General features: G+C 41.7%; 1 protein-coding gene across 1 annotated transcript in view; it reads right to left on the bottom strand.

Moving 5' to 3' along the window:
* Positions 1-6,818: 6,818 nt before the first annotated feature.
* Positions 6,819-26,224, bottom strand: part of LOC149305054 (CUB and sushi domain-containing protein 2-like) — a 460,431-nt gene continuing 441,025 nt past the window's right edge. The window contains exons 61-71 of the mRNA XM_089478213.1: positions 24,773-24,946; positions 22,837-22,910; positions 21,063-21,174; positions 20,322-20,501; positions 17,909-17,974; positions 17,211-17,372; positions 15,910-16,022; positions 15,057-15,144; positions 14,101-14,239; positions 10,228-10,406; positions 6,819-9,069 (exon numbers count right to left, since the gene is read on the bottom strand). Of these exons, the coding sequence (XP_089334339.1) occupies positions 10,247-10,406; positions 14,101-14,239; positions 15,057-15,144; positions 15,910-16,022; positions 17,211-17,372; positions 17,909-17,974; positions 20,322-20,501; positions 21,063-21,174; positions 22,837-22,910; positions 24,773-24,946 (1,268 nt within the window). The 3' untranslated portion in view covers positions 6,819-9,069; positions 10,228-10,246. The remainder of the gene's footprint in view (positions 9,070-10,227; positions 10,407-14,100; positions 14,240-15,056; positions 15,145-15,909; positions 16,023-17,210; positions 17,373-17,908; positions 17,975-20,321; positions 20,502-21,062; positions 21,175-22,836; positions 22,911-24,772; positions 24,947-26,224) is intronic.

A 26,224-nucleotide genomic window follows, 5' to 3' on the forward strand; every position in this document is an offset into this window, starting at 1 on the left:
TCTTTGCCACGCTCAGTCAATTGCTCCTTTTTCTCGGGGCTAAAAGACAATGCATGTTGCCACCGAAGCAGTGACAAACACAGTTAATGATGTTAGGAAAACCAGTTTATCACCCTTCTCCAATTATTTGGATGATGATGTTTGATATGCTATTAAACGGGTGATTTTAAATCACCATCTTCTGGTCCGACCACGGGAAAGAGACACATAAATCGGGAATGGTTTATTTAAGTGTTAAGACGGTTGAAAGGAATATACGTACAGATAAGTGAAAAAATGGATTTATGTCAAGGGTTCAACTGGGGAAAAAAACCCCACAGCCTCCATGTATAGTACAGTGCTACCTCGGGTTACGAATTTAATTCGTTCCGCGGCGCCGTTCGTAACCCGATACATTTCGCAACCCGAAAAGGCTCTGGAAAGCCGCTAGCCACGGCTTCCGATTTGAATTTCGCGCCGAAATTAATTTCGTAACCCGAAAAATCTTTCGTAACCCGGAACAGTTTTTTCCAATGTAACTTTTTCGTATCCCGGAAATTTCGTAACGCGGTGAATTCGTATCCCGGGGTACCACTGTATGTTGAAATAGTAGTGGCTGGCTGTGTTTCAGCAGCTAGCTGCAAAAAGACGATATCATCCTCCTGGACCTTCAGAGGATCCACCGGAGTTCCATTTTTCTTCTTGTAACTGGCATCTGAAACACAGCCAGCCATTGCTTGGTTTGGTCCATCTTGTTCCCAGTATTAAATGGTTGTGGGACCACCTGAGATGCCTATACAGTTCCATCCATGAAGTGGGTGGATCAGAGACATGGTTTGGAAAGATCAGGGGAGGTTCTGGCTGTACAGACTGGAATCCTGTTACTGATGTAAACTGATGTAACCTACCATTGTATCCTATCATTTGTCATTGTAGAAGGAGGCATTCAATCGTAGAATCATTAAGTTGGAAGAGACCCCAAGGGCCATCCAGTCCAACCTCTTGCAATGCAGGAACTCACAAAGCATCCCTGAGAGATGGCCAGCCTCTGTTTAAAGTCTCCAAAGAAGGTGACTCCAACACAATCTTTGCAAGGATCCCCCACATGCAGCCCTGACTTGCTAGCACTAGGGGAGACCCCCATGTCAGTGAGTAGCCAGGGAAGTGGTTACTGCTAAAGCGGTGTCAAACTTCATTATTTCTGCACCATCTGGTGGAAATTGGAGCTGGAAGAAAGGCAGAATCATTGTTCTTCAGGTCTCCAGCATACAAGCTGAAGGTCAGGGAGATGGATAGACCTTCTTTTTGCTTGTCTGCAAAAGTGCTGTCTGATAGTACCAGGAATCCCCTGCCCTTAGCGGATGGCTATGGGATTGAGCCTCCATGTGTTACTGCTAACAATAGTGCCATGGTACCCAGAATCCAGGGAAAAGCACAATAGGTAAGAGATATGCTCTGCCAGCAACCAAGATAACCTTGGCCGTTTTTTCCAAAGCTATCCCATCTCTTTCCCACCCTCACCTTCCAAATTCTGCCAGAGGCTGAATGACAAAGTATCTTCCCAGATTTCCTGGGGCTTGCTCCAGAGAATGGTGTCACATTGTGCACCGGATGACAGGCACAAAGCCAGGCTACTACATGGAATGGTTATGGAGGAGGATTGGAGCTGCTCCGTGTTACCTCCAGGGTATTGTACGGCTAATTGTAGTGTAGTTCCACATGTGGAACCACTACATTGTTGTTGTTGTTGTGTGCATTCAAGTCATTTCTGACTTACGGCAACTCTCTCATGGGTTTTTCCCCGACAAGATTTGTTCAGAGGAGGCTTGTACACTATGGTATACCAGGATTCCAGCTAATGTTTGTTTTGGTTAACCTGAGAAATGTAGGAAGCTGATGTCGGCTGCGGAAGAAGACGAAAGCAGCATCTGTTTTTAATTGGAACAATTAACAACAAAATGCTTCCTTTGCATAAATGCTGAACTCCCATAGATAAAACACAGCACAAAGGAGTGGGAGGACTGGATGTGTAGGATACCCCAGGAGTTAATCGCTAATTTACAAAGAGCGGGTGTATAAATTGCTGTAAATTAGCTCAGTAAACACTTGCTATGGGCTGCAAAATTAGAACCTATTCAAAAGCACGGGATCAGCAATTGGAAAAGGATCGCCCCCATCCTCTCTAGCTTTGGTGATTTTTAAAAAGGTGAATGTTCCCCACATAAGAAAAAGATGGGCATTGGTCATGTGTGCTTCACATTTGGTGCACTTGGTGTTCAGGGATTCAAGTGCAGAACTGGAGTCTTTATTTGATGTATGTTTCAGATCAGGTGTGCTCCCTGAGAGATGATAGTCTTCCCAGGACTGCATCCACAATGGAAAAATAACCCGGTTTGGCACTGCTTTAACTGCCCTGGCTCAAGGCTATGGAATTCTGGGAGTTGGAGTTTGTTGTGGGGCCCTGAGCAGAGCTCCGCTCGGGGCCCACAACAAACTCCCAGAATTCCATAGCCTTGAGCCAGGGCAGCTAAAGTGGTGCCAAACCGGGTTGTTTCTCCAGTGTGGATGCAACCCAGGTGGACATGGGATGTATGACATTGTTCAGTGCAACCCACCATTGGTAGGAAGAAAAGGAAGCAAAGCCAAAACCTGGAAAGGTTTTGCAGTGAACTGAGCTCAGGTGTGCAGCTGTGGAAAGCATTTGCATGGCATAGGGCCTCTCAGTTGCAGATTTGCCATGTTTTGCTTGATGCAGGGGGCTCCTTTTTCCGAGTTGCCAGGTTTTGCGTGGCACAAGTGCTTTTGTTAACAGACTGGAAAGATGCACTAGAGCTCATTTGTGGTTTAGCAAGGTTCTGTATGGCAGAGGAGGTTGCATTTGCACCCGCCTAGATCCTCAAAAGGGAAAGGCGGGATATAAATAAATAAATATATTATTATTATTATTATTATTATTATTATTATTATTATTATTATTATTATTTGCAGACAGGCCAGCTTTAGCATTTCCCTGTTCCTTTGTGGATTGGCAAAGTTTTGCAAACCTGGAGCTGTTGTACTGGGTTGAATTCCCACTTAGTTTTAGCCATGCACTGAGGCATGCTTTGTCCTTCCAGTCGCTCTAATGTGGGCACCAGATACCCACATTTTGGGATTTGACCCCAGTTTGGAAAACCTGTCCTCCCCCTATTCTGGAAGAACCAGGAGAAAAATGCCATGTAAGAAAAGCAATGCAAAAATTTATATTTTATTTTAATTCAAAAATTTAAAATAGCTCTCAAATTCAGTAAAGTATGCTGAGACACAAATGCTAAGCCTCATATACAGAGACGGGATAACTTAAAATGTTATATATTGCAGACAAGCCAGCTTTATGTGTAGAATACATATTTACACTCGTTTTCTTCTCTTTTTTCTGCTTTTTTTCTTTTTTTTTAAAATGGAAACCATATTTATACATTTTATTACATTTACAAAAAGGCTGAATCTTCCACTATCTTTTACTACAATGAAAAAGAAAAAGGAAACCCAAAACAAAAGAAAATTTACATTGTGTCTTTCCCCCCCGCTGTACAAACCTTTATTTCATAAAAATATATCTCTGTACAAAATAAGTTTTTTTTCTTTTATTTTCTTCATGGTTTTTTTCTGTTAAACTGTAACGCAAGTCCGATGGGCACTGAAAATGAATAGGATTTCTTGTCCAGCTTTCCAAAAGCAACAGGGACGTCGAAAGTGTCTCTCCCCACCAACACCCCGAATTAACAAGGAAAACTGCATTTTTAAAAAGGACAAAAAAGGGGGGGGGAAAAAGAATCAAGCATCTGATAGAGGAGAAAAATACGATTGCGGGAGTCACTCTGCCCTCCTGTTTGAAGATGTTGCACAGACATTACAACCTGGTAGGGCAGTGATGGTTATATATGTTTGTCTTAAGGGAACTTTACCCACAGTGACTGTTGTGCCAAACGCTTCCCACAAACACATGTTGCCAAGGATTCTCGGGAGCGTTCCAGAGAAGTGTTACTAAATGTGGTGTTCTTGGACCAGTGCCGGTCCATAGCATGTTTCCAGGAAAGAAAGAAACCATTGAGCACAAATATGATGCCAGTTCCTGGCACATTGGAAAACAATAATTAGAAGTTTTTTGTGGCTTTTTCGGGCGATGTGGCCATGTTCTAGAAGAGCTTATTCCTGACGTTTCGCCAGCATCTGTGGCTGGCATCCAGCCACAGATGCTGGCGAAACGTCAGGAATAAACTCTTCCAGAACATGGCCACATCGCCCGAAAAACTCACCAAAAACCTATGGATGCTGACCACAAAAGCCTTCGACTTCACAATAATTTGAAGTCCCCCCACAAATCAGATAGCCTGAGAAACACTGTCCTAGAATGTAATGTTCAGGTCTAACAGGTCTCTTGGCCAGTCCATTAAAATGAGAATATCTTTTCCTAGAACAGCAGTTTTCAACCTCCATATACAGTTGGCCCTCTGTATCCATGGATCCACAGATATATATATATATATATATATATATATATATATATATGTGCGCACTAAAAAGAAAACCTTGATTTTTGCCATTTTATATAAGGGACACCATTTTACTACACCCTTTTATTTAATAGGTATCTTGAGTATCCACAGACTTTGGTATCCATGGTGTGTGTGTCCTGGAACCAATCCCTATCCCCCAAGCTGAGCAGATACCAGCAGATAGCAAGGGCCCAGTGTATTTTGGATTTTGAATGAGTTTCAAGTTTCAGTAGCAGAATTTACTGCCAGGGTTGCTATGTTGGTTGCCTCTCTTTGGCCAGGCACAGCTCCACTATCCAGTGACTGACTGGCCATAGGGATGTGCTTAGGAGCTGTCTGGATGCTGCTGCTCGTCTAGGGATGCAGCCATTGTTGTCCTGTTGCTGTGGCAGTTAAAGTGGAGGATAGTTTGCTATGATGATGCAGTATGCTAGGCCTCCAAATCTATTGAATATTTGCAAAAATGTAATGCACAGAAGAATGAGAATAAGGCATGGCTGCAGTGTTGGTGACCTTCCTTAGCCATCACTGGATCGTCCCTTAAGGCATCAAGCAGTAAGCTGCTTGTCCCCTTAGCTTGGGGGTTGTGTAAGTGTGGTCTGTGGTTGTATGTGGCCCTTGGGACTCTTTTGTTTTTCCTGGGCCTCCGAAAGATCATTATTATTATTTTGAAAACAATATCTTCTTTAGTTTTTTGTGGGTTTTTCAGGCTATGTGGCCATGTTCTAGAAGAGTTTCTTCCTGATGTTTCACCAGCCTCTGTGGCTGGCATCTTCAAGATGCCAACCACAGCGGCTGGTGAAACATCAGGATGAAACTCGTGTAGAACATGGCCACATAGCCCGAAAAACCCACAAAAAACTATGGATGCCGGCCATGAAAGCCTTAAACTTTACAATATCTTCTTTGCTTCAAAATCCTCTATAGGGCCCATGGGGGACATTTGCACCATGTTATTGCCCCCTGGAGCATATGAGGCTCAGAGGAGGCATTTGTTTTTTCAGCCACAGAAAATGACTTCCAATTACTACTCATTGCTGGAAAAAACCCCAAAGCTTCTTTTGGACCCAAAATGGACCAAGCGTGGCATAAATGTCACTGTGCCCATGAGGGCATTTTGAAGACAATATTAAAATGTGCATTTGTGATGTGTTTGTGATGGGGGTATGCAACCCAGCGCGGTCTCTTGGGGGCTACTGTAGCTCCATAGTCTCTCACAATTGCTCACCTCTTGCCTTACCTGATGCACCAGTTTTGCTTGCTTTGAGCCATAGTTGGAAATTGCAAACCGCAGTTTGAAAAAAGGTTCCTTTTTTCATTCTCCAGTATCCCCCATGCTGGTGTTGGAAATTTTGTAACTCATAGTCCAATTATTAATAATAATAATAATAATAATAATATACAAATAGTAACATTTCCAAACTCTGATTTCAGCCATGATCAGATGGCACCTTCTCACTCTGCAAAAATCCCATCCAAATTGTTAAGAGCAAACCAAACCAAACCAAACCAAACCAAATGCTATTGACTCTTGAAACTCAACACCATCTGCTTTCTCCTTTTATTAAGGAGAGTCTGGAAGGTAAGCAAATAGTCTTGCTTCTTTATGGATGTGCATGTAGTTATTGTATTTATTGTCTTTGCACTTGGCAAGATGGAGCTGGGCTTTGAATTTTCCCACTGGGGGGAAAGTGCCTTTCCACGAAAATTACACACAGGGTTATTTGGAGAAAGGGCAAGGCGTTCTTATTAAGGGGTTATTGTCTAAAGGTTTTGAAATCTCCCGAAGGGCTTTCTTTGTTTTAGGTTGGGTGTTTTCAAGTTTATACGGAGCACAGACCACACCAGGCTGGCACTGTGCCCACATGTTTTTGGTGTGAGTCGGGAGCAGAAGTTGGCACCTCTGATATCAGTGTGGGAACAGAGCAAATTTCACTTTGGATTTTAGTACATTGTTTAAAAAAAGGAACTATTTTAGCGGCAGAACTCATTTTGGGGCTATGGTTCAGCACCTTGGATAATCTTTCAACAGTCAGACTAGAAGCACTGACTCAATGGAAGCACCAGCCTCCATTGATGAGCAGCATTTTCTAACTACTTATGAAAGGCCTCATACAGACAGGCCAAAATAAAGCTGCTTTGGGTCACTTTGGAGGTATGCTGTTTAAATGATGCATGCGCCCTAAGAGTCCGGAAGCCATGCCAAAGCCATGCTCCAGTCCCAAGGACTGTAGTGTGGCTTTGGTGCAGCTTCTGGAATCTTAGGATGCATGTATCATTTAAGCAGCATACCTCCAAAGTGACCCAAAGCAGCTTTATTTTGGCCTGTCTGTATGGGGCTAAAGTTACTTTTTAAACAGGCATTTAAAGAGGCATTTGGAGTGGAAGTTTATACATTTTAAGCCACTCTTCTAGTATCCCTAAGGTATCCTCCTCCACCCATTAGCAAATAAAACAAGAATAATGTAATGAATAATATAACAAGCCACAAACCATCGGGGCTTTCAAATGCTAACTATGATGAATTACTTGAGACTAGGGGCAGTTTTGTAATGAATGACGCTACAAGTTGCTTTTAAAAAGTACCTTTCTAAACTGGATGTGATGATGGCGGCTGTTATGTTAATGTGTATGTCCCAGTGATGTGTGAAGTGTGTTTGTGTCACTATCAAGTAGGTTCTGATCTGTAAATATAGTTAGGACAGATCGTGAGATATCTGTTGGTATTGCAAGATTTATGGCACAAGGTAAGTATAAATGGGGTACACCTATTCGCCATCTTTCTTCCATAGGGTATTTGAGTACTGTGAGACTGGACTGGGAAACATGCCACCCAGAATGTAATAAAATGGGTTGTTTTTGTTCTGTGCCTTCAAGTTGTTTCCAGCCTATGGTGACCCTAAGGCAACCCTATCATGGGATTTTCTGGGCAAGGTTTTTCAGAGGAGGTTTCCCATTGCCTTCTCCTGAGGCTGAGGGTGCAACTTGCCCACAGTCACCCTGTGGGTTTCATAGCCAAGCTGGGAGTTGAACCCAACACTCAAATCACTACACCATGCTTAGGTGAATAAAATGAGTACGGAAAGCTTACCACACCTTAAGAGAAAATTATATGTCAGCAATATTCTTTTGAAATGTAAAAACTATAGAGCAATCTTGGCATGAAGGGAAGCTTTGACCTTTTATCCAAGAAAGAGAGAAAGCAGAGTTTGGAAAAATTACTTTTTCAGCATATAGTTCCCAGAATCCCCCAGCCAGCATGGCCAAGCCCTTAGAATCCATTGATCACAAAACTAAATTAGGGATATTGGACACTGGTGAAATCACAGACACTAGCCAATAGGTGCTCTTGATTTCCATACTGCCATGTTTTCCGTAACGGATTCCAAAAAGCAAGCAAAGTGCTAGGCTGGAGGTGTTCATTTCCACAGTGACAAAATATTGTCATTTAAAGGCTGGCAAGATGTGCCCGACCTGCAGTGAATGCCTTAGCTGAGACTGTGATGATATATGGCTCTCCCACACCAGCTATGAAAAGAAGAGTTCCCGTTTTTAAAATTTGTGATGAGAAGTGCATCAATGGAAAGGTCCTTACTATAGCTGGAGATCCGCCAAAGGTAGTGAGGATGAAGCAACAAAAGCAGCTATGTTTTAAAAGACAAAGAGATTTGGACTGGCCAGGTCACTGGAAGTAGAAGCAAGGGACACCATCAGACCTTCAAAGAATAAAGCTAAGGCTACCTAAAAATGTGGGTTGCTGGCATAAGGAAGGGGAGATGTTCTGTGGCTTGGGGTTTGGAGAGGAGTGGCAGATTTTGCAGAAATTTGAGATGCTTGCAGTGCCACGTTGAAGTGAATTACACACATCAGGACAAGGAGGAAGAGAACAAACATAAATGAAACAACAATGTCTCCATTTGCTAAACTTGCTGTTTGAGTCCAATGTGGTGGGTGGGCTTTCTTGTCCCGGCTTCTCTGCATCCATGAGGTCTCCTCCATCACAATTTGGCCACCTCCTCTTGGTTGTTCATCATTTCCTCTGGCAATGGGGGTATGCATATTGTTAGATCTGTGCCACCTTGCCATGAGGGTCTCCTCTGCAAAGATGATGATCCACCAGAAGCAAGCCGTGGGGTGGCCTTTGGTCTCTGAGCAGTAGTCACCAAGTTGGCCAGGGGCCACCAGAGAATGGCTCAGAGGAGGGAGAAGTGTGGATGGCGGCGGTGTGCATGGGCACAGGGCGAGGTGGGGAGGGAAGGTCCACAGCCCAAGTTCTCATCCCAAGGACTGGAGTGGATGCTTTGGTTGATTTGATTATCAGCTGCAGGGCAGAAGAGACGGACAATGACGATGGGGAGCAGTGATAAACGGCAAGGCAGTCTCTCTCTCTCTGTTTCTGTCTCTTTCTGTCTCTCTCTCTCTCTCTCTCTGGATCAACTCAAAGGCACCATATCAACTCTGCAGCCCCAACATTTATGGGAAGGATGATCATGGGCAAGGAGAAACCAGGAGGAGCATTGGGCACTAGTGAGACTTCTGTCCCTGGAGCATGCTGCGAAAGAGAGAGAGAGAGAAGTAGTAAGACAGGAAACAAAAAAGGAAAATTAGAAAACTGAATCAGCGTGGAAGAGGGAAAGCCAAATTCACCCCACAAAGGGTCAGCTTTGCTTTAACAAATCACGATCTCTCACCCAAATATTTACATTGTACCTTGTAGCCAGAAAAAGGGCAATCAAAATGACTAAAAAAGCAATATTAACCTAAAACTGCTCACAAACAGAAAGGGGCAAACAGATACCATGAAGGTACATTTCCATAACAGCTATCCACTCCCTTGGAAGGGATATCAGGGTTGGTTGAAATTCTAGTTGAGTTGGGCAAATATGCACTACAGCAACTGCTGATCGTGGTTATCTGCAAATCCGAGCTCTGAACATTGCAGACATGGCAACATTAAAGAAAGGTGGGCTCATGGTTGTTACAACCCTTTCCTTCATTATCTGAATGGACATCTTGGAAAGTTTGGGTTTTCAGTCTGCTGTTGTCCATGAGTACAATGGGAAAACTTGACCAGCTCATGGTCTGTTTGGGTGTGCCACTTTCTGCAAAAGGGGAATAAAAGTGATTTAGGAGTTTATCACACAGGGGAAATCTTGTGCAAAAATGGGATTTAAAAGCTGGAAAAAACCCGCCAAAGTGGGTTGATTTTCACACACATCATTTTTATACTGGTGTTAACCCAAATGGAAAGTAGACAACAGCCATTCCTTTTTTACTTTCGGCATTTTCCAAAAGTAAAAAGGAATGGCTTTTGTCTACTTTCTGTCTACTTTCTGTTTGGGTGAACACTACTTTAACAATGATGTTGTGTGAAAATCAACCCGCTTTTGCACATTTTTTTCTCATTTAAACCCGCGTTTCTGCATGGGATTTCCCTTGTATGATAAACTCCTCATCCTGAATTTGAGAGAAAGATGAAATTTTGGTCTACAACTCCCATCATTCCTTATGTGGATCCAAGGATTGTGGGAGCTGGAATCCAAAGGAGTCCCCATGGTTAGCTTTGCACTAACCATGCTTGAGGGTGGCATCAGTGAAAGCACAAACAAGTTTCAAATTAAAACCCCATCTTAATGAACATTTTGAAAGGAATGGGGACAGTGGTTGGAAGTTATGCTTGATGATTAGTACATTAGAGCCTGGTACTTACTGCGCAGGTTTGTTCAATGCTATACCGCAGTGCATACGGTGCTGACTGTAAACTCTGCCTCGTTGGCCATGATATCCGTCGGCTGCAAGCTGCGGTCGTACATCGGGTTTTCAAACGTTCCTCGGACATTGGTGTTTTCATGGCCGGCGTAGCCATTGAAGGGCACCTTCGGTCTCCTTCTGAACCAGACAGGGCCAAAAGAAGTACATGGTAGAGAGTACAAAAGAGAGAACATGGTAGATGGTGACTGATAATACAACTAGATTCTCTAAAAGGAGTGAGTTGAAGAATACCACCCCTACAAGGGCACTCTGAGGTGTAATGGCTATAGCCGAGGCAACCACTAATTCTTTGGGGTGAATGAATAAGAAGAAATTAGCTATATTTAGGTGTTATGTACCCAGTTTGAATCAATGCATAAAGAAAGGAATGTCTTAGCTGTTTTGGCTAGTGAAGGACTGCATTCTAATATTCTTTCCATCCCTAGTGGACAGTCCCCATCCAAGCAAGAACACTGACCTTCCATCGTTCGTGATCGCATGGAGATTTGGCATGAACAGCAGTAGCTCTTCATAGTTGCTGCTTGCCATGTGGGGAAAGTGACCATGGATGGAGTCTGATGGAGCTCAGCACTCATCTCTTTGGATGTTGAGGTAACTAGAGACTGCACTGGGCTATTATTGCTTAGGATTGATAGCCTAACCCCTTAATTTTATAATGCGTGGCCTTACTTGTTAAACATTATTCTAAAGTAAGGATGAAAGGAAATTTCATTGTGTTTTGACAGAAGCCTTAGATTTATTGGAAGGCAACATGTATTCCCCCTTGAGCATTTTCCAGGCTTCCAGTTCATAAAATAATGTGCACATTTTAAAATGTGAATGTAATTGGGGGGGGGGGGGACCTAACTCTGTAGTTTATCAAAGTTGCAGTTAATGTGAAATAACTCGAAGTTAATCTGCAGTTAAAGCGAAGAAAACCAATACCTTTTTAAATTCGGAACGAACCGAATTTAAAAAGCAGGTGGTTTTCTCCGCTTTAACTGCGGATTAACTTCATGTTTTTTTCTTTTAGCAGTAATTAAGTGTGATAAACTTCCCGAAGTTGCAAGTTCTGTTTAAATTCGAATTTAACTTAACTGTCATTTAACTCCCGTTTTCTCACGGGATCTCGCTAGTGTGATAAAACCTGTCGACTTACTTCCTAGGTCCTAAGTAGTTACAACTTGAGTTTAGCTCATCCAGCTAAAGTCCTCAATGATCTTACATTGCTCTTGAGTTAATCACTCACACTCTCTCATTCTGGTATACCTTACTGGGTTTTTGTGAGTACACCGTATGGAGAGGCATGTATGTTGACTTGAGCTCAGTGACGGGAATGTGGGATACAAATTTAAATAACTGGCAGCTAAGTAACTTAACAGGGGAGCCGGTATGATGTAGTGGTTTGAGAGATGGACCTAGGTCTCTGGGACACCAGAATTTGAATCCCCACTCAGCCATAGAAACCCATTGGGTGACCTTAGGCAAGTCACACTCTCATATCCCCAAAGAAAGGTAAACGGTAAACTCCCTCTGAACCAATCTTGCCAAGAAAATCCCATGATAGGTTTGCCTTAGGGTCTCTATGGGCTGGAAATGGCTCGAATACACACAACAACAGCAACAGCAGCAACAACTAAATAGGTCAATTAACTTGTGAATTCTTTGCAACGTCTTTTAGATAAACTGACAGAGGACAGATCTATTAATGGGTATAGACGCCCTAGGAATTGAACCTTTGCATTCCAAAGTTTCCTCCAAGGATACTTCTGGTTATCGACGGTTGGCATGCTATGGGAACATTTTATGTGTGGCGTTATCTCCTCCTTGTTCTAACTGTGAGTTTCCCTGGAGGCATCTGCTAGACCATAACAGGAAAAAGAACTATGCTTTTTCAAGAGCAAGGCAGCAGTACTGATTTGTGTTCTTTGCACTGTGTTGCAAGATAATATCCTTCCCCGAGGAAATTTTTTTCCCTTGCAGACTTTAATCGTTGTATTCATCACAGCATTTTGACACATCAGCCTTAATCGTATTCTTAGTCCCAACTAGAAAAAAAATGCATTGAATCTGTGGGTGTTACCTATGCGTTCAACAACTGATTCAGTGAGTCTGCTCTGGTTGGGGCTAACCAATAAGGTACAAGTCACATTATTGGACTATCCAGTTGGCTAAAGTCACTCAGTGACTTTCTTCTATCCCAATGGCACCCCATAAATCCTGACGGTATGATGGTGAAAGAGCAATTTTTCTGGGTTCACAATTCCCTAGTAAAATATATATTTTTGCACACAGTCCCCCCCAAAAAGAATGGTAAAAGGATGAATCATGTATTGCCTCATAAATACAATAACATCCAAAATCCACAGAACAGTGGTACCTTGATAGAGTATGTGATTGATTTTGTTTGATAGAATATGTGATTGTTTGATTTTGTAACTACTTGCAAGGAGGGACAAATGGCAGAAGTGTGACATTTTGACAGATCCACCATTTCCCACCTTGCAACACTGTTTGTGTACTTCTGTTTTTTTTAATTAAATTGATACAATATGTGATTGATAGAATATGCAATTGATTTTGTTTGATAGAATATGTGATTTATAGGGTATGCAATTGTTTGATTTTGTTGGGGGGTTGGGGGATTTGAAGGGGGGTTGGACTGGATGGCCCTTGTGGTCTCTTCCAACTCTACAATTCTATGATTTTGATTGACTGAATATGTGATTGATAGAATATGTGATTGTTTGATTTTGTGTGATAGAATATGTTATTGATTGAATATGCGATTGATTTTGTGTGATAAAATATGTTATTGATTGAATATGTGATTGATAGCATATGCGATTGTTTGATTTTGTGTGACAGAATATGTTATTGATTGAATATGTGATTGATAGAATATGTGATTGTTTGATTTTGTATGATAGAATATGTGATTGATTGAATATGTGATTGACTGAATATGTGATTGATAGAATATGTGATTGTTTGATTTTGTATGATAGAATATGTGATTGATTGAATATGTGATTGATAGAGTATGCGATTGTTTGATTTTCTGTGATAGAATATGTGATTGATAGAATATGTGATTGATAGAATATTCAATTGATAGAATATGCAATTGTATGGTTTTGTAACTACTTGCAAGGCAAGGAGGGACAAATGGCAGAGGGGTGGCGTTTTAACAGATCCACCATTTCCCCCCCTTGCAGCATCCCTGGTTTGAAGCAGTGAAAATGGGGACAAAACAAAGAAAACTGATTCAAGTGGCATAAAAAAGATCCCCTTTTATAGTGAGAACGAGGGATCTTTTGAAATTGGTTACAGACACGGAGCGGATCTGAACCACAACCTGTGTTATTCTGCCAGTGGGAATGAGCCCTGAGTTAAAGACAATACCGTTCAGGGAAGCGTTCCCAGACGTTACATGATTGTTATCAAATGTTATTTTAATTTGTTGTCTGCTACATTTGACTGTTAACATGTATTAATATGTATTTTATTTATTTTTGTAGAATGTACTCCATAGGCAGGTTTATTTTATCTATTTTAATTGTACGTACAGCACCGTGTAAATTTACAGCGCTATATAAATAAAGCTTAATAATAATAATAATAATAATAATAATAATAATAATAATGTTACCCAGGAGGTTTCCATGGCTGAGTGGGGATCTGAACCCTGGACTTGTGGAGTCCCAGTCCAACAGTGAACACACCACACTGTTACACCTCTAGCCATGGGCAATTTGTCAGAAGCCATGGTGTCACAAATCTCTTTTGTCTCAATGTTCTTGCCTCCTTCCTTTTGTTCCCAGGGACTGACCTGTGCTTGTAGAGATAGAGCACAAACCCTGCAATAATCAGGGCAATGAAAGGCACGAGGATCGCAGCTGCCACCGAGCTGCTGTTGGATGCAAATGGATGTCCCATCGATTCAGGATCTCGTTCATTGATGCTACTGTCTGGAAAGGAAAAGCCCATTAAGACAAGGATGCTATATTTTCTTAGAAGTTGGGAGCTTTGTGCTTAAGAGCCCAGTCTGCTTTCCATGTCTGTTGGGTATATATTGGGTTGGTCAATCCACAGGCCATATGTAGCTCTTGAGACTCCTAAGTACAGCAATGGGACCCTCTAATCCCAACTAAGGCCCCAGGCTTATCCCATTTTTTTAAAAGGCCAATTTTGGGGGTGATATTTTGTCCCTAAACCAGCCCAAAAAACCATGCAAAAATGCAGCAGTTTGCTTCCTCTGATCTTGCGAAGTCCCCAAAAGCCTAAAAAAGTGGGGAATCGGCTGAAAACCAGCCAAAATTGTGGCTGGAACCGATGTCATATCACTTCCGTTATGCCAGTTGGTGCAGTTGCAAGGGATTAAAATGGATCCCACTATCTACGTAGTTGCCCACCTCTGATATAATATTATAATTGTTTTGTAGTCTTTTATTTTCTTTGCCATTCCCTAATTTCTGTATTATACAACACTGTATTATACAATACTGTATTTCAAAAAACCAATGAATTTTTTTTTCATTTTAAAAAAATATCGATATTCCTCTCAATATCTAAATATATTGTCAGAGAAAAGAAACACCACAAATCAATTATAACACACTTGTAGAACCATTTAGCCATTTAAAGTATGGTAAAAAACTCCAAAATCCAGACTGATGCCATAAAATCTTCTGAAATGAAGGCAGCATTTATGCCAATTAGGAATACTGGTGCTCATTTTATGTATACAAATCCATTAAAAAATGAAATAGACATGGAAGTGCTCACCTAGCCTCTGGAGGCCAAACTGTCCAAACCCTTTGCCGTGCACAAAACCCTGGTAGACAAACGTCCCACTGGATGATTCTGGGGTGACCTGCAATAAGGGAGGGGAGAAATGGTCAGAATAGTCAATTATTTTTGACTGCATGAAGATTTTGGTTTTGGAATTTGGTGGTCCATATAGAGCTCCATGCTCTTCTTTCAAAAGTCCCCAAATAAATGACAGAATAAAGCAATCCAAGAGTAGTGGGGGGGGGGGGGGGAGATAATGTCTACTATGCTGGAAGACAATGAAGATGACATGACGATGACAACGGTGGTGGTGGTGGTGATGATGATGATGATAATAATGTTAATAATATAATTTCAATTGATTGTTGTTGTGCACCTTTTGAGTAATTCTGGCTTATGGCAACCCTAAAGTGATCATTTTATGGGGGTTTCTTGAAGAATTTGTTCAGTGAGTGTTTGCCTTTCCACTGAGGTTGAGAGAATATGACTTGCCCAAGGTCACAAAGTGGATTTCCATGGCTTAGGAGTTCAAATCCTCTTCACCCAATGTCCTAGTCCAACATTCAAACCACTAAACCAAGACAGACTTAAAGCAGGGGTGGAGATTATGTAGCCCTCCAGATGTTGCTGGACTTCAACTTTCAGCGTGCCTTACCCTTAATAATGCTTTCTAGGGTTGCTAGAACTTGTAGTTTAATTTAATGTGTAAATCTACAGTGCTATATAAATAAAGTATAATAATAACAATAACAATAACAATAATAGTCCAGTGGCATCTGAAGGGCGACATGATTTCCACTCCTGAGTAAAGGGATGCATCAGTACATTGACTGGCACCAGTACTTACATGTCCATCTAAAGCCCATTTATCATTCTTGAATTTGTTCATGAAGATCTCCACTGGCCCAGTAATCTGGTATACCTGGAGAAGAAGATGAACATCTTCTCTTTTATAAATACCTAAAAAGGAGAAAACAAGGACATGATTGGACTTTCATGGGTGACAAGAAATACAGAGATTTATACTAGTTTGAGAAAGCAGCACCCCAGTAACCTTGGATGCTCCGAAGACACTGAGATGTGCATCCAGTCCTCCTTTTGCCATGCTGAAGCTTCTCCATGGATCAGACTTTGAACACCTCCCTTAAACTTCTGGATCCCAGTCTAAAGATTAATATTCAACTGAGACCTGACTTGTTTTTATTGGGGCTGCTGAAAGACCAGAGTCAAAAGAAACATGGAAAACTACTGCAGCAATGTTGTTGCATGTGCAGAAATCGAAAAATACTGAAATTCCAACAGAAGAGGACTGACTGTTAAAAAATGCCCAATTTAGCCGAGATGGATAAGCTGTCTGTTCTTATTAGGGAAAAATCTTTGGTAACGGTTTTGAAAGATTGGGAGTCTCTGGTTCACCTTTTATAATAAAATTGATTTAATTATAATTTCAATTGTATTCAAAAAATTGAAATACATTAACTGTTGGGTATGATAATTAATAAGTATGGCTAAGTGGTAGAAGTGAGACTTTGTTACTAATAATTATAACCATTGTGAAGAAAGCCAGAAGTCATTGCAAATATATGTCTCTTTGGGTCCGAACAGACAGGTCAAAATAAAGCTGCTTTGGGTCACTTTGGAGGTATGCTGTTTAAATGCTGCATGCGTCCTAAGAGGCCAGAAGCCACGCTAAAGCCATGCTCCACTCCTAAGGACTGGAACGCAGCTTTGGCGCAGCTTCTGGCCTCTTAAGATGCATGTGTCATTTAAACAGCCTAGCTCCAAAGTGACCCGAAGCAGCTTTATTTTGGCCTGTCTGTTCAGGCCCTTTGATTCTTTTCCTTTTATCTCTCTCTTTTAATTCTTTAAAAAAGTTTGGAATCCTAAAGTGGATTCATCACTCCATTGACTTGGAAGTCATCTGCACACTTGATACTGGGTTTTGGACGGCTGAAACTGCCATTATTTTTCCATCTCACAGCACAATTTCTTGGGTCAGTCTTAGCATCCATATTTCCAGGATGAAAGTGATAATGTCAATACAGAGTATGGGCACGAGACGGAGCCTGTCTTCTGTTACGCTGCCTGACTAACTTCATCCTGGCCCTGAATGAATTCTGGAGAACCAGAAATGGTGGGACATCTTACCCGACACTTGCAACTCCACACCACTGTGGTCTACTAGGGTGGCGTTGACTTTACTGGTGACGGCGTCAAAACTGGTGACAGACAACATGGCCGGCTGCTTCTTCCCCAGGTACTCATAAGAGCCTTTCCAGAAGGAATTTTTTGCAAAGACATCTGGCGGAACTAGAAACAAGAGAAAACTGTAGGTAAAAAGACTGAGCAAGAAGATGTTGCTCAGGACATTCAAATACGGCTCAGGACAATGATCGGATTTGTCTTTTATTTCTGTGCATTTAATTTTGGTTTATGTAGGCCAGTCATTTAATTAAACCTATATTAATAGATAGATGGGATAAGTTTTATCCCACGAAGCCTCTAGTCCAGTGGTTCCCAACCTGTGGGTCGGGACCCCTTTGGGGGTCGAATGGCCCTTTTACAGGGGTCACCAAAGACCATCAGAAAACACATATTTCCGATGTTAGCAATGAAAATAATTGTATGGTTGGGGGTCACCACAACATGAGGACCTGTATTAAAGGGTCGCGGCATTGAGAAAGTTGGGGATCACTGTTCTAGTCAATCAACCAACTGAGTCTGCATACATTTGTAGGCATTGAAGCACCATCAGGGTTTGTGGGTGAGCCAGATGGCCTGTGTAACTGTTGTTACTGTTCATTTTATCAATTTGGTGATAAAAGTTAATAAACACAAAGGACTACCTGAAACCTTTGGAAGAGGTGGGTCTCTTGCGGTGCCCACCGGTCTCCCACTTGGCCGGACATCAGCTGCAAAAGACAAGCAAAAGACCAGAGAGAATTAACATCTAAATGGTACAGCAGATATACCATAAGAGGTGTAGGTTTGGGAGGATCTGCCCAGAGTTTAGAAAAGTTACTACTTTTGGATTACAGATGCATCTTCACCAGCCATCATGGTAGCTAGCAAAGGGACTCAGGATTTGTAGTCCCCAAAGTTTAATATTTCCAAGTTCTGGGTGTGCAATACAGGTCCTCCTTGAATGAAGGGACATACCGAATGAGTTGGGAATTTATTATATTTATGCCCAGCTTTTCTCCTAATATAGCTCACAACATAATAAAAATGGGGCATAGCTAAACACAGTCAAATTGTGGTATTAAAACAGAATTATGGAGATTAGCATGTTGAAGCAACACCTCGGCTGAAAGCAATTAAAAATATGTCAGGTGCGGAGAGAAAGAAAACGCAGCTCCTTTTTTAAAAAAGCTCTTGTCTTTGCAAACTGTCAGTTGCCCCCAAAAGTGCACCTGAATAAAAAGGTCTTTGGCTGCTGCTGGTGGAGTCAAATAACTGTAGTCAGGATTATCCATGCCATTGTATTTCCATTTTTTTATGTATGATTGTGAAACAGAGTAGAAAGCTGAACAGAATGCAAATCAACTCATTTGAAATGTGGTGCTGGAGGAGTGTTCTACTGACATTGTTGCCATTGTAAAGTCGAAGGCTTTCATGGCTGGCATCCATAGATTTTTGTGGGTTTTTCTGGCTATGTGGCCATGTTCTAGAACAGTTTATTCCTGACATTTCTCCAGCCAGAGAAAGATGCCAGCCACAGATGCTGGTGAAACGTCAGGAATAAATTTTTCTAGAACATGACCACATAGCCAGAAAAACCCACAACAATCTACTGTTGCCATTGTTGTTATGTACCCTCAAGTTGTTTCCAGCTTAATAGGCCAGACTATCATAGAGTTTTCTTGGCAGGTTTTCTTCAGAGTGGGTTTGCCATTGCCATCCTCTGAGACGGAGAGAGTGTGACTTGTTCAAGATCACCCAGTGGGTTTGCATGGCCAAGCTGGGCTTCAAACCCAGGTCTCCCAGTGCCCTAGTCCAATGGTCAAACCATTATACCACACTCTGATACTATGGACCACAAATCAATGAGTCCAAGAGCAAGTAAAGTCTGAACTCTCCCTGGAAGCCAAGATGATGAAGAGCGGACTGAATTGGACAAGCATCTGGCTATGTCCCTGTAGCTAGATGTGGTCTTCTTCTTTCCATACTGCCTTCCACTTTTTTTGGTTTGCCTTCCACTTTTCCAAGTATTATTGTCTTTGTGAAGTTGAAGGATAGTTTTTTGTGGGTTTTTCGGGCTATGTGGCCATGTTCTAGAAGAGTTTCATCCTGACATTTGACCAGCCTCTGTGGCTGGCATTAAACTATGGATGCCAGCCATGAAAGCCTTCAGAGCCTACAGAGACATAGCCAGAAGCTTATCCAATTCAGTCCACTCTCCATCAGGCATAGAATGGTCATGTAGGGGTTTTTGGAGGGGAGATACCAGCCTCCACATTCAAACACCCAAAAAAGACAGACAGGTATAAAGAAAACTCACACATGTGTATGGCACTCACAGCTGAATTGGGTGTTGTAAGGATGTCACTTAGGGAAGGATTTTGAGACAGGCGCTAAGAATTTAGTTCTTCCCACAGTGCATAATTAAATTATGTCATTAGATGTAACAGCGACAGGCTTAAATTTAAAAAGGGACTAATGGAATTCATAGAGGATGGGTCTATCATGAGCTTGGAAGCATTCTTTTTTGGGATGAGATGCTCCAGGAACGCCATGTGAGCAGCCAGAGGTCATGATAACTGGGGGATTTTGCCAACTCTGGTCATAAAAGGTCACCTTTATGGCTCTGTCTACAGCCATTATTTTGTTTTAATTCTGTTTTTCTCATAACGTGGGACCCAAAGTGCTCACAGCGGAGTCTAACACAAAGTACGGCTGAAATCTATAACAAATTGATGCAAAAATAGCAACCCCTGCACAAAACCTTTGCTAGTAAAAACCGTGCTAATTTAAAACACTTTAAAAGTATGTAAAGCGCAACAATGAGAATAAAGGCACAACATATAGAGACGCTAGGCTTTATCACCTCAGTTTGCTGTCCCACCACAATCGTGCCAGTTTAAGAAAAGAAGCATACTGGAAGATGCAAATGATAGGCAACAGTAGAAGAGTTCTACCTTTTTATTCTGTCAGCAACTGGCAGAAAAGTCTGAGCTATATAGGGCATTGGTATGATCTCAGAGGGCATCTTGCAGTCAAAGAAGAGGCTTTCTTCAGCCCCTGTTTTAGCATGCTTACCTAGGCAAACGGGAGGCTTCCCTGTCCAGCTGCCGTCAGCTTTGCAAGTCCTGTGTTCTGATCCTCCGGTGAGATAAAAGCCACTCTGACAAGAGTAGATCAAGGTGTATCCAAGGGAAGGCAAGTCCAGGGCACCTACATTGGCATGGGCTGGAGTCTCTGGCTCCTTGCAGTTGTGAGCTGGAAAGACATGCAAGAAAGCAACCTGTAAAAGCTAGCCTGCCTTATATCCTGGGTTGGATTGCTGTCATGTGCCTTTGGGCTGTTTCTGATTTATGGGGACCCCAAGGCAGAGCTATCACAGGGTTTTCTTGGCAAGAATAACTCAGAGGAGGCTTGCCTTTGCCTTCCCCCAAGGCTGAGAGGGTGTGACTTGCTCAAAATCATCATCTTTATATCCCAGTTTGGGATTCAAAGCAGCTTAGAAGTAAAAAAAAACACAACACATTGTGAAAATTTCACAAAGTACAAAAGTTAAAATAAGATTAAACTATCAGAACAATTTAAAACATATGTTCAGATACAACACCACAAAAATTAGCAGGAGCCTGTGTACTGTTTAGATGAGATGGGTCTAAACAGAGCTGGGAGCATCTGCTTGCCTCCACTTGTGTCCTCCTACATGCAACAGAACCAGGCTCTGAAGATGGCCTGTGTGCAACTTGGTTCGCTTTACCTCCCAGTCACCACTTATTCTAGTTCTGTGAAAGCCAACTGAGCCATTCAAGGCACGAGACTCACGGATGCAGTCTGGTTGCACGCCGCTCCACGTCAGATTCGGAAGGCATGTTCTCGTGGTGGAGCCTTGCAAGAGGTAACCTTTGTGACATTTGAAAAAGACAACACTCCCGACCTGTTGGAATGAAAAACCAGGCACTTGGTTGGCTTGGATGTCTTTGTGATCCATTTGTCTGTTCTCATGTAAACTGCACAAATGGCTGAGATCCTACATCACAATTAATTAATTAATTAATTAATTATACCCTGTTCTTCAGCCCAAAGGCTATCATACCCACTGACAGAGTTACATTATGCATCCCCTCTCAACTGAATACCAATGTAGGGCAATGTATATCAATCAGTGGTTGACAACCCATCTTGAAACTGCTATCTACAATGAATAGAAGTAATGCATGGAGACACTGCACACTCACATACTACCATCTGTACTTTAACACATTACTGCATGTGCAATGGCTTTATATGTGCAGTTCATCCTCACCCATGAGCTGGATATGACCGTTGTATATTGGAGTTTATCACACAGGAGGGAAGCACCCACATCCCATGAATAAACGGCTATTAAATCCATGAATATCCTGCAATGGCGGGATTGCTTTCAGAAGACATCACCATTATCTCAACATTAACCTATGAATAAAGTGGCAAAATTGCTCTGCTTTTTATTTTGGGGATTTTCCCAAAAATTTTGCAGCTTTATTCACGGGTTAATGTTGGAATAATGGTAACATCATCTGACATACTTTGAAAACAATCCTGTTATTGCAGGATATTCACAGGATTTAATCCCCGTTTATTCATGGAATGCTGAGTTAACTGAATGCAAGCTACTTTTTCACTGTGAATTCAGTTTGCAGCAATTGAAGTAAACCAAGTAAGAGGAAAGTGGGAGGTGTAGAGAGGAACTGGGACATTTTAAAAGCCTCTGAAAAAAGTGGGATGACGGAGGAATAATTGGGACAGTTGGAAGATAAGACCTTGGGACATTTTTGGGGGGAGTGAGGAGTAGGGTTAAAGTGCATCAGGTCACTTGTTAAGTTGTTAAATGGATGTCTGTTGGATATCAAATTTAGACACAAACGTGCCATTGCTAAACATTTTCCAGTCCAGCGAAATGTTAGCAAGCCCTCCCATAAGGTTCTGCCCATTTTTCAGCTTCACGATTGCACTACAGCTCTCCAAGGGAGCAGAGCTTGCTTGGGTGCCATGTTCTGCATCTTGGGATTTAAAAGGGGAAATCGGAATTAATATCCCAAAACCTGGGACGAAGGGCGACAAATTAGAAGCTTTGCAAGAGGGAGGGAAGGCATCGACTTTGGATCAAATGCCAACCAGAAATGTATTATTAATCCCTTCTTGTGAGTCATCCTGGTGAATAAGACGCTTTGCAGAAGGGGAAAAATGGAGATGAGACACATGCAAATGGATTCCTGGGATTAAGTGAGACACACAGGGGCAATTTACAAGAGGATTTAGCTATCTTGTTCCTCTGAAAACTGGATTGGAAATGAACACAAACCAATAGCAAGGCTTTGTTATTATCCGTGTGTTGCTTATTCCAATAAACACGCCACTTCCAAAAAAGAGTGTCCCCGCCTTGCAACATAGCTGAATAAATTGGAGCCTATCTATGTGTGTATCTAGCAATGACAGCCATGCTAAAACTGGCTATGGGAGAGATATTAATGATATTTCTTCATCCTTGTTGTGAAAGGGTGCAAAGAGATGTATAAACAAGAGAAAAAGAGAAAGCGAGAAGATGGGAACACATTACCTGATAACCCTGGGAATTGTTTTGTGTTCCAAAAAGAGGCACACCAGGGTCCACACAAGCTGTAAGAGTTGAATCTGTATAGGAAGAGGATACATATATAGTTGTCATTTAATGTACAAAATCCCCCTTCTGCATGTTGTAGATATGTCTTGAATCCAACTAGTGAGTTGTGGCTGATGGTAGATTTCTACAAGGGGTTCCTGGGATCACAGTTCATACTTCTAGCAATGAACTGAAAGGTTTGAAGTGAAGGCCCATGGATCAGAATTTTTGCAAGGATAAATGAAGAGCGTTGGCACTCCCTCTTCTCCCAACTCATCCAGGAATGGCTTGGGGAGCAAAGTATATTTAGCCTGAAGAAAATAAGACCGAAGGGTAATATGATGGCTATCTTTAACTATTGGATGTTGTACATAGGACGGAGCAGGCTTGTATTTTGCTGTGCCAGAGACTATACAACAAACCAATGTATTCAAATTACAAGCAAAGAGATTCTATCTAAACATTAGGAAGAGCTTCCTGATGTTAAAAGTTGTTCAACTGTGGAATGGGCTGCTTGGGAAGCGGTGATGGTGGACTCTACTTCTTTGGAGGCCTTTAAAGAGAGATTGGATGGTCATATCTCTCAGTAGGGTTTACTCATCTATTTCTGTATACCAGGGGGTCAAGGTACTAGCTGACCCCTGAGATTGAGTCCAACTCTATGATTCTATGAGATGTTGTGGATTTAACCTCAATGGCTATTAGAGGTAATAATAATAATAATAATAATAATAATAATAATAATATAATTTTTTAATTTCTATCCCGCTTTTTGTCAGGCAATCAAAGTGGCGTACAACAGGTTAAAATACATCCATACAAGAATGGTAACACTTTTAAAATGCTCAGTGAGAAAGGGTGTCTTGAAGTACTGAGACATTTGAGTAATGTCTCGTCCAGCCCTTTCCTGGTCATGGGATATACTAAGACAGCTGCAGAAAGTTTGTTGCTGGTCCTGTTCAGCTCCTGTTGCAATCGTCTGTCTCATTGCATTGGCTGCGATGCTACAAAGCTTCAAAGGGAGGACTTTTGTGGCACTTTGAGTCATTGCAATTATTATTATTATTATTATTATTATTATTATTATTATTATTTGTTGTTGTTGTTGTTGTTGTTTTTGTTGTTGTTGTTGTATGCTTTCGAGTCATCAAGTAAATAATAAAAACACCACCTTTTATTTATACCTCACTTTTTCTAGTAAAACAATCAAAGCGGCTTACAACATTAATGGAGCCCTGGTGGCGCAGTGGGTAAATGCCTGTACTGCAGCCATAAACTCAAAACCACAAGGTTGCGAGTTCAAGACCAGCAAAAGGGCCCAAGCTCGACTCAGGCTTGCATCCTTCCGAGGTCGCTAAAATGAGTACCCAGACTGTTGGGGGCAAATTAGCTTACTTGCTAATTAGCTTACTTGATGTTCACCGCTATGATCTTTGGAATAGCGGTATATAAATAAAACAAATTATTATTATTATTAAAAACATTCAAGTGGTAAGATTTGTTCAGAGAACATTTGCCATCGCCTTCTCCTGATTTGTGCAACGACCTTACACATAAATTGGAATAATTAAAATGTCATAATAAATGACCAGGATTTCTGATCACCCTTTTCCAGCAAAGCCTAACTGGATTTTGCACAAAATCAAAACAAACGTACAAAATGTACGAACACAATTTTTTTTGCAAAAAAGGAACAAAGGCAATAAATAAATAAATAAATAAATAAATAAATAAATAAATAAATGACCTAACAACATGCAAGATCTCTTGTAATCCTACCCAGTGTGGAGAAACCATTATGGTGGGATGATATAAGTCAAGGTTTACATTCCTAGTAGTTACAGACAGAACTGTCACTGGCTTGTGGGTTTCATCCCATGGCCCTACCCCTTACCTATGCAACTTGGTTGTGTGCCACTCCATGTTCCATCCGATTGACAGAACCTCCTAGCGGACCCTACTAGCACCAGTGGAGGTGAGCAGGAATAAGAGACAGAAGAGCGGTAAGTAAAACCTCTGTCTTCACGCCGTCCTTCTGCTGGAATACCTGGATCGCCACAGAAAACAGCTGCAAAAGAGCAAGTGAGCTACCTTAGTGAGGGCTAGGTCAGTGGAACAATGCGCCAGAGCAGATCCATTCAAGTTAACTGCATTTAGCTGTGCGTTTCAAGGATCTACTCTAGATTAACACTAGGGACGTTATCAGACAAGGGAAATTGGAAGTATAATCCAATGGCAATCCAAACGCAATCATGGGGTTTAACGTTATTGCGTGATAGTCCACCACACACAATTTCGGGCAATGGGAAATCAGTCCGAACGCAATCTTGGGGTTTCACGTTATTGCGTGATAGACTGCCACATGCAATTTCGGGCAATGGGAAGTCAGTCCGAACGCAGTCATGGGGTTTCACGTTATTGTATGAGAGGTGATCACACGCAATTTCGAGCAATGGCAAGCTATTTTCGGGCAATGGGAAGTCAGTTCGAACGCAATTCGAATTCGCCGAACTAGTGAATTCACGTGAATGCGTTCTGGCCCCACTTTCTTTTCATTTGAAATTAAGAGAAATTCCTCCTGTGTGATAAACTCCTAGGATTCAGGCCAAAGTCTCCCATTTAAAATTGACATGCATTTTTTGTCTTACATTAATATGTTGCTTAGAGTGGCGATTCTTTTTTAAAATGATATTGGCCAGAAGGGATACGCTCGCTTCTTTCCGAACACGTCTGTCTTGTTGTCAATTATTGTTTAATTAACTTTCATCTTCCCACCATCTCCTGGCAGGCAGGTTGAGGCAGAACAGAAGGCAAGCATCTATTTTTATTTATTTTTTCACTCTTGCTTTTGCTGAGATTTAAAAGAGATCTGCAATTGCACGATAGCAAATCACCATGTGGCACAGCGCTAAACAGGAAAACCTGTCTGTTCTACAACAGGTGGGGCGAGGTGCACCGAGCGCAATCTGCTGCTTTGCAATCTTTTAAATGGCTTTTGTACAGCTGCCAACTTGACTGGAGGAAGGGGGGGAAAAAGACATCTTAAAGCATTGCTGGGTCACATTGAGTTTATCAAATGGGAGGAATTTCTCTTAAATTCGAATGAAAAGAAAGTGGGGTCAGAACGCATTCACTTAAAGTCGCTAGTTTAGTGCAATTACGTGAATGCGCATTGCGTTCGAATTGGCTTCTCATTGCCTGAAAATAGCATGCCATTGCTTGAATTTGCATGTGGTAGTCTATCACGCAGTAATGTGAAACCACATGATTGCATTCGGACTGACTTCCCATTGCCCGAATTCGCATGTAGTGGGTTATCACACAATAATGTTAAACCCCATGATTG

Source organism: Sceloporus occidentalis, unplaced genomic scaffold, assembly GCF_023333645.1.
Source record: "Sceloporus occidentalis isolate IW3139 unplaced genomic scaffold, rSceOcc1.0.p SCAF_13, whole genome shotgun sequence".
In the NCBI taxonomy this organism is placed as follows: Eukaryota; Metazoa; Chordata; class Lepidosauria; order Squamata; family Phrynosomatidae; genus Sceloporus; species Sceloporus occidentalis.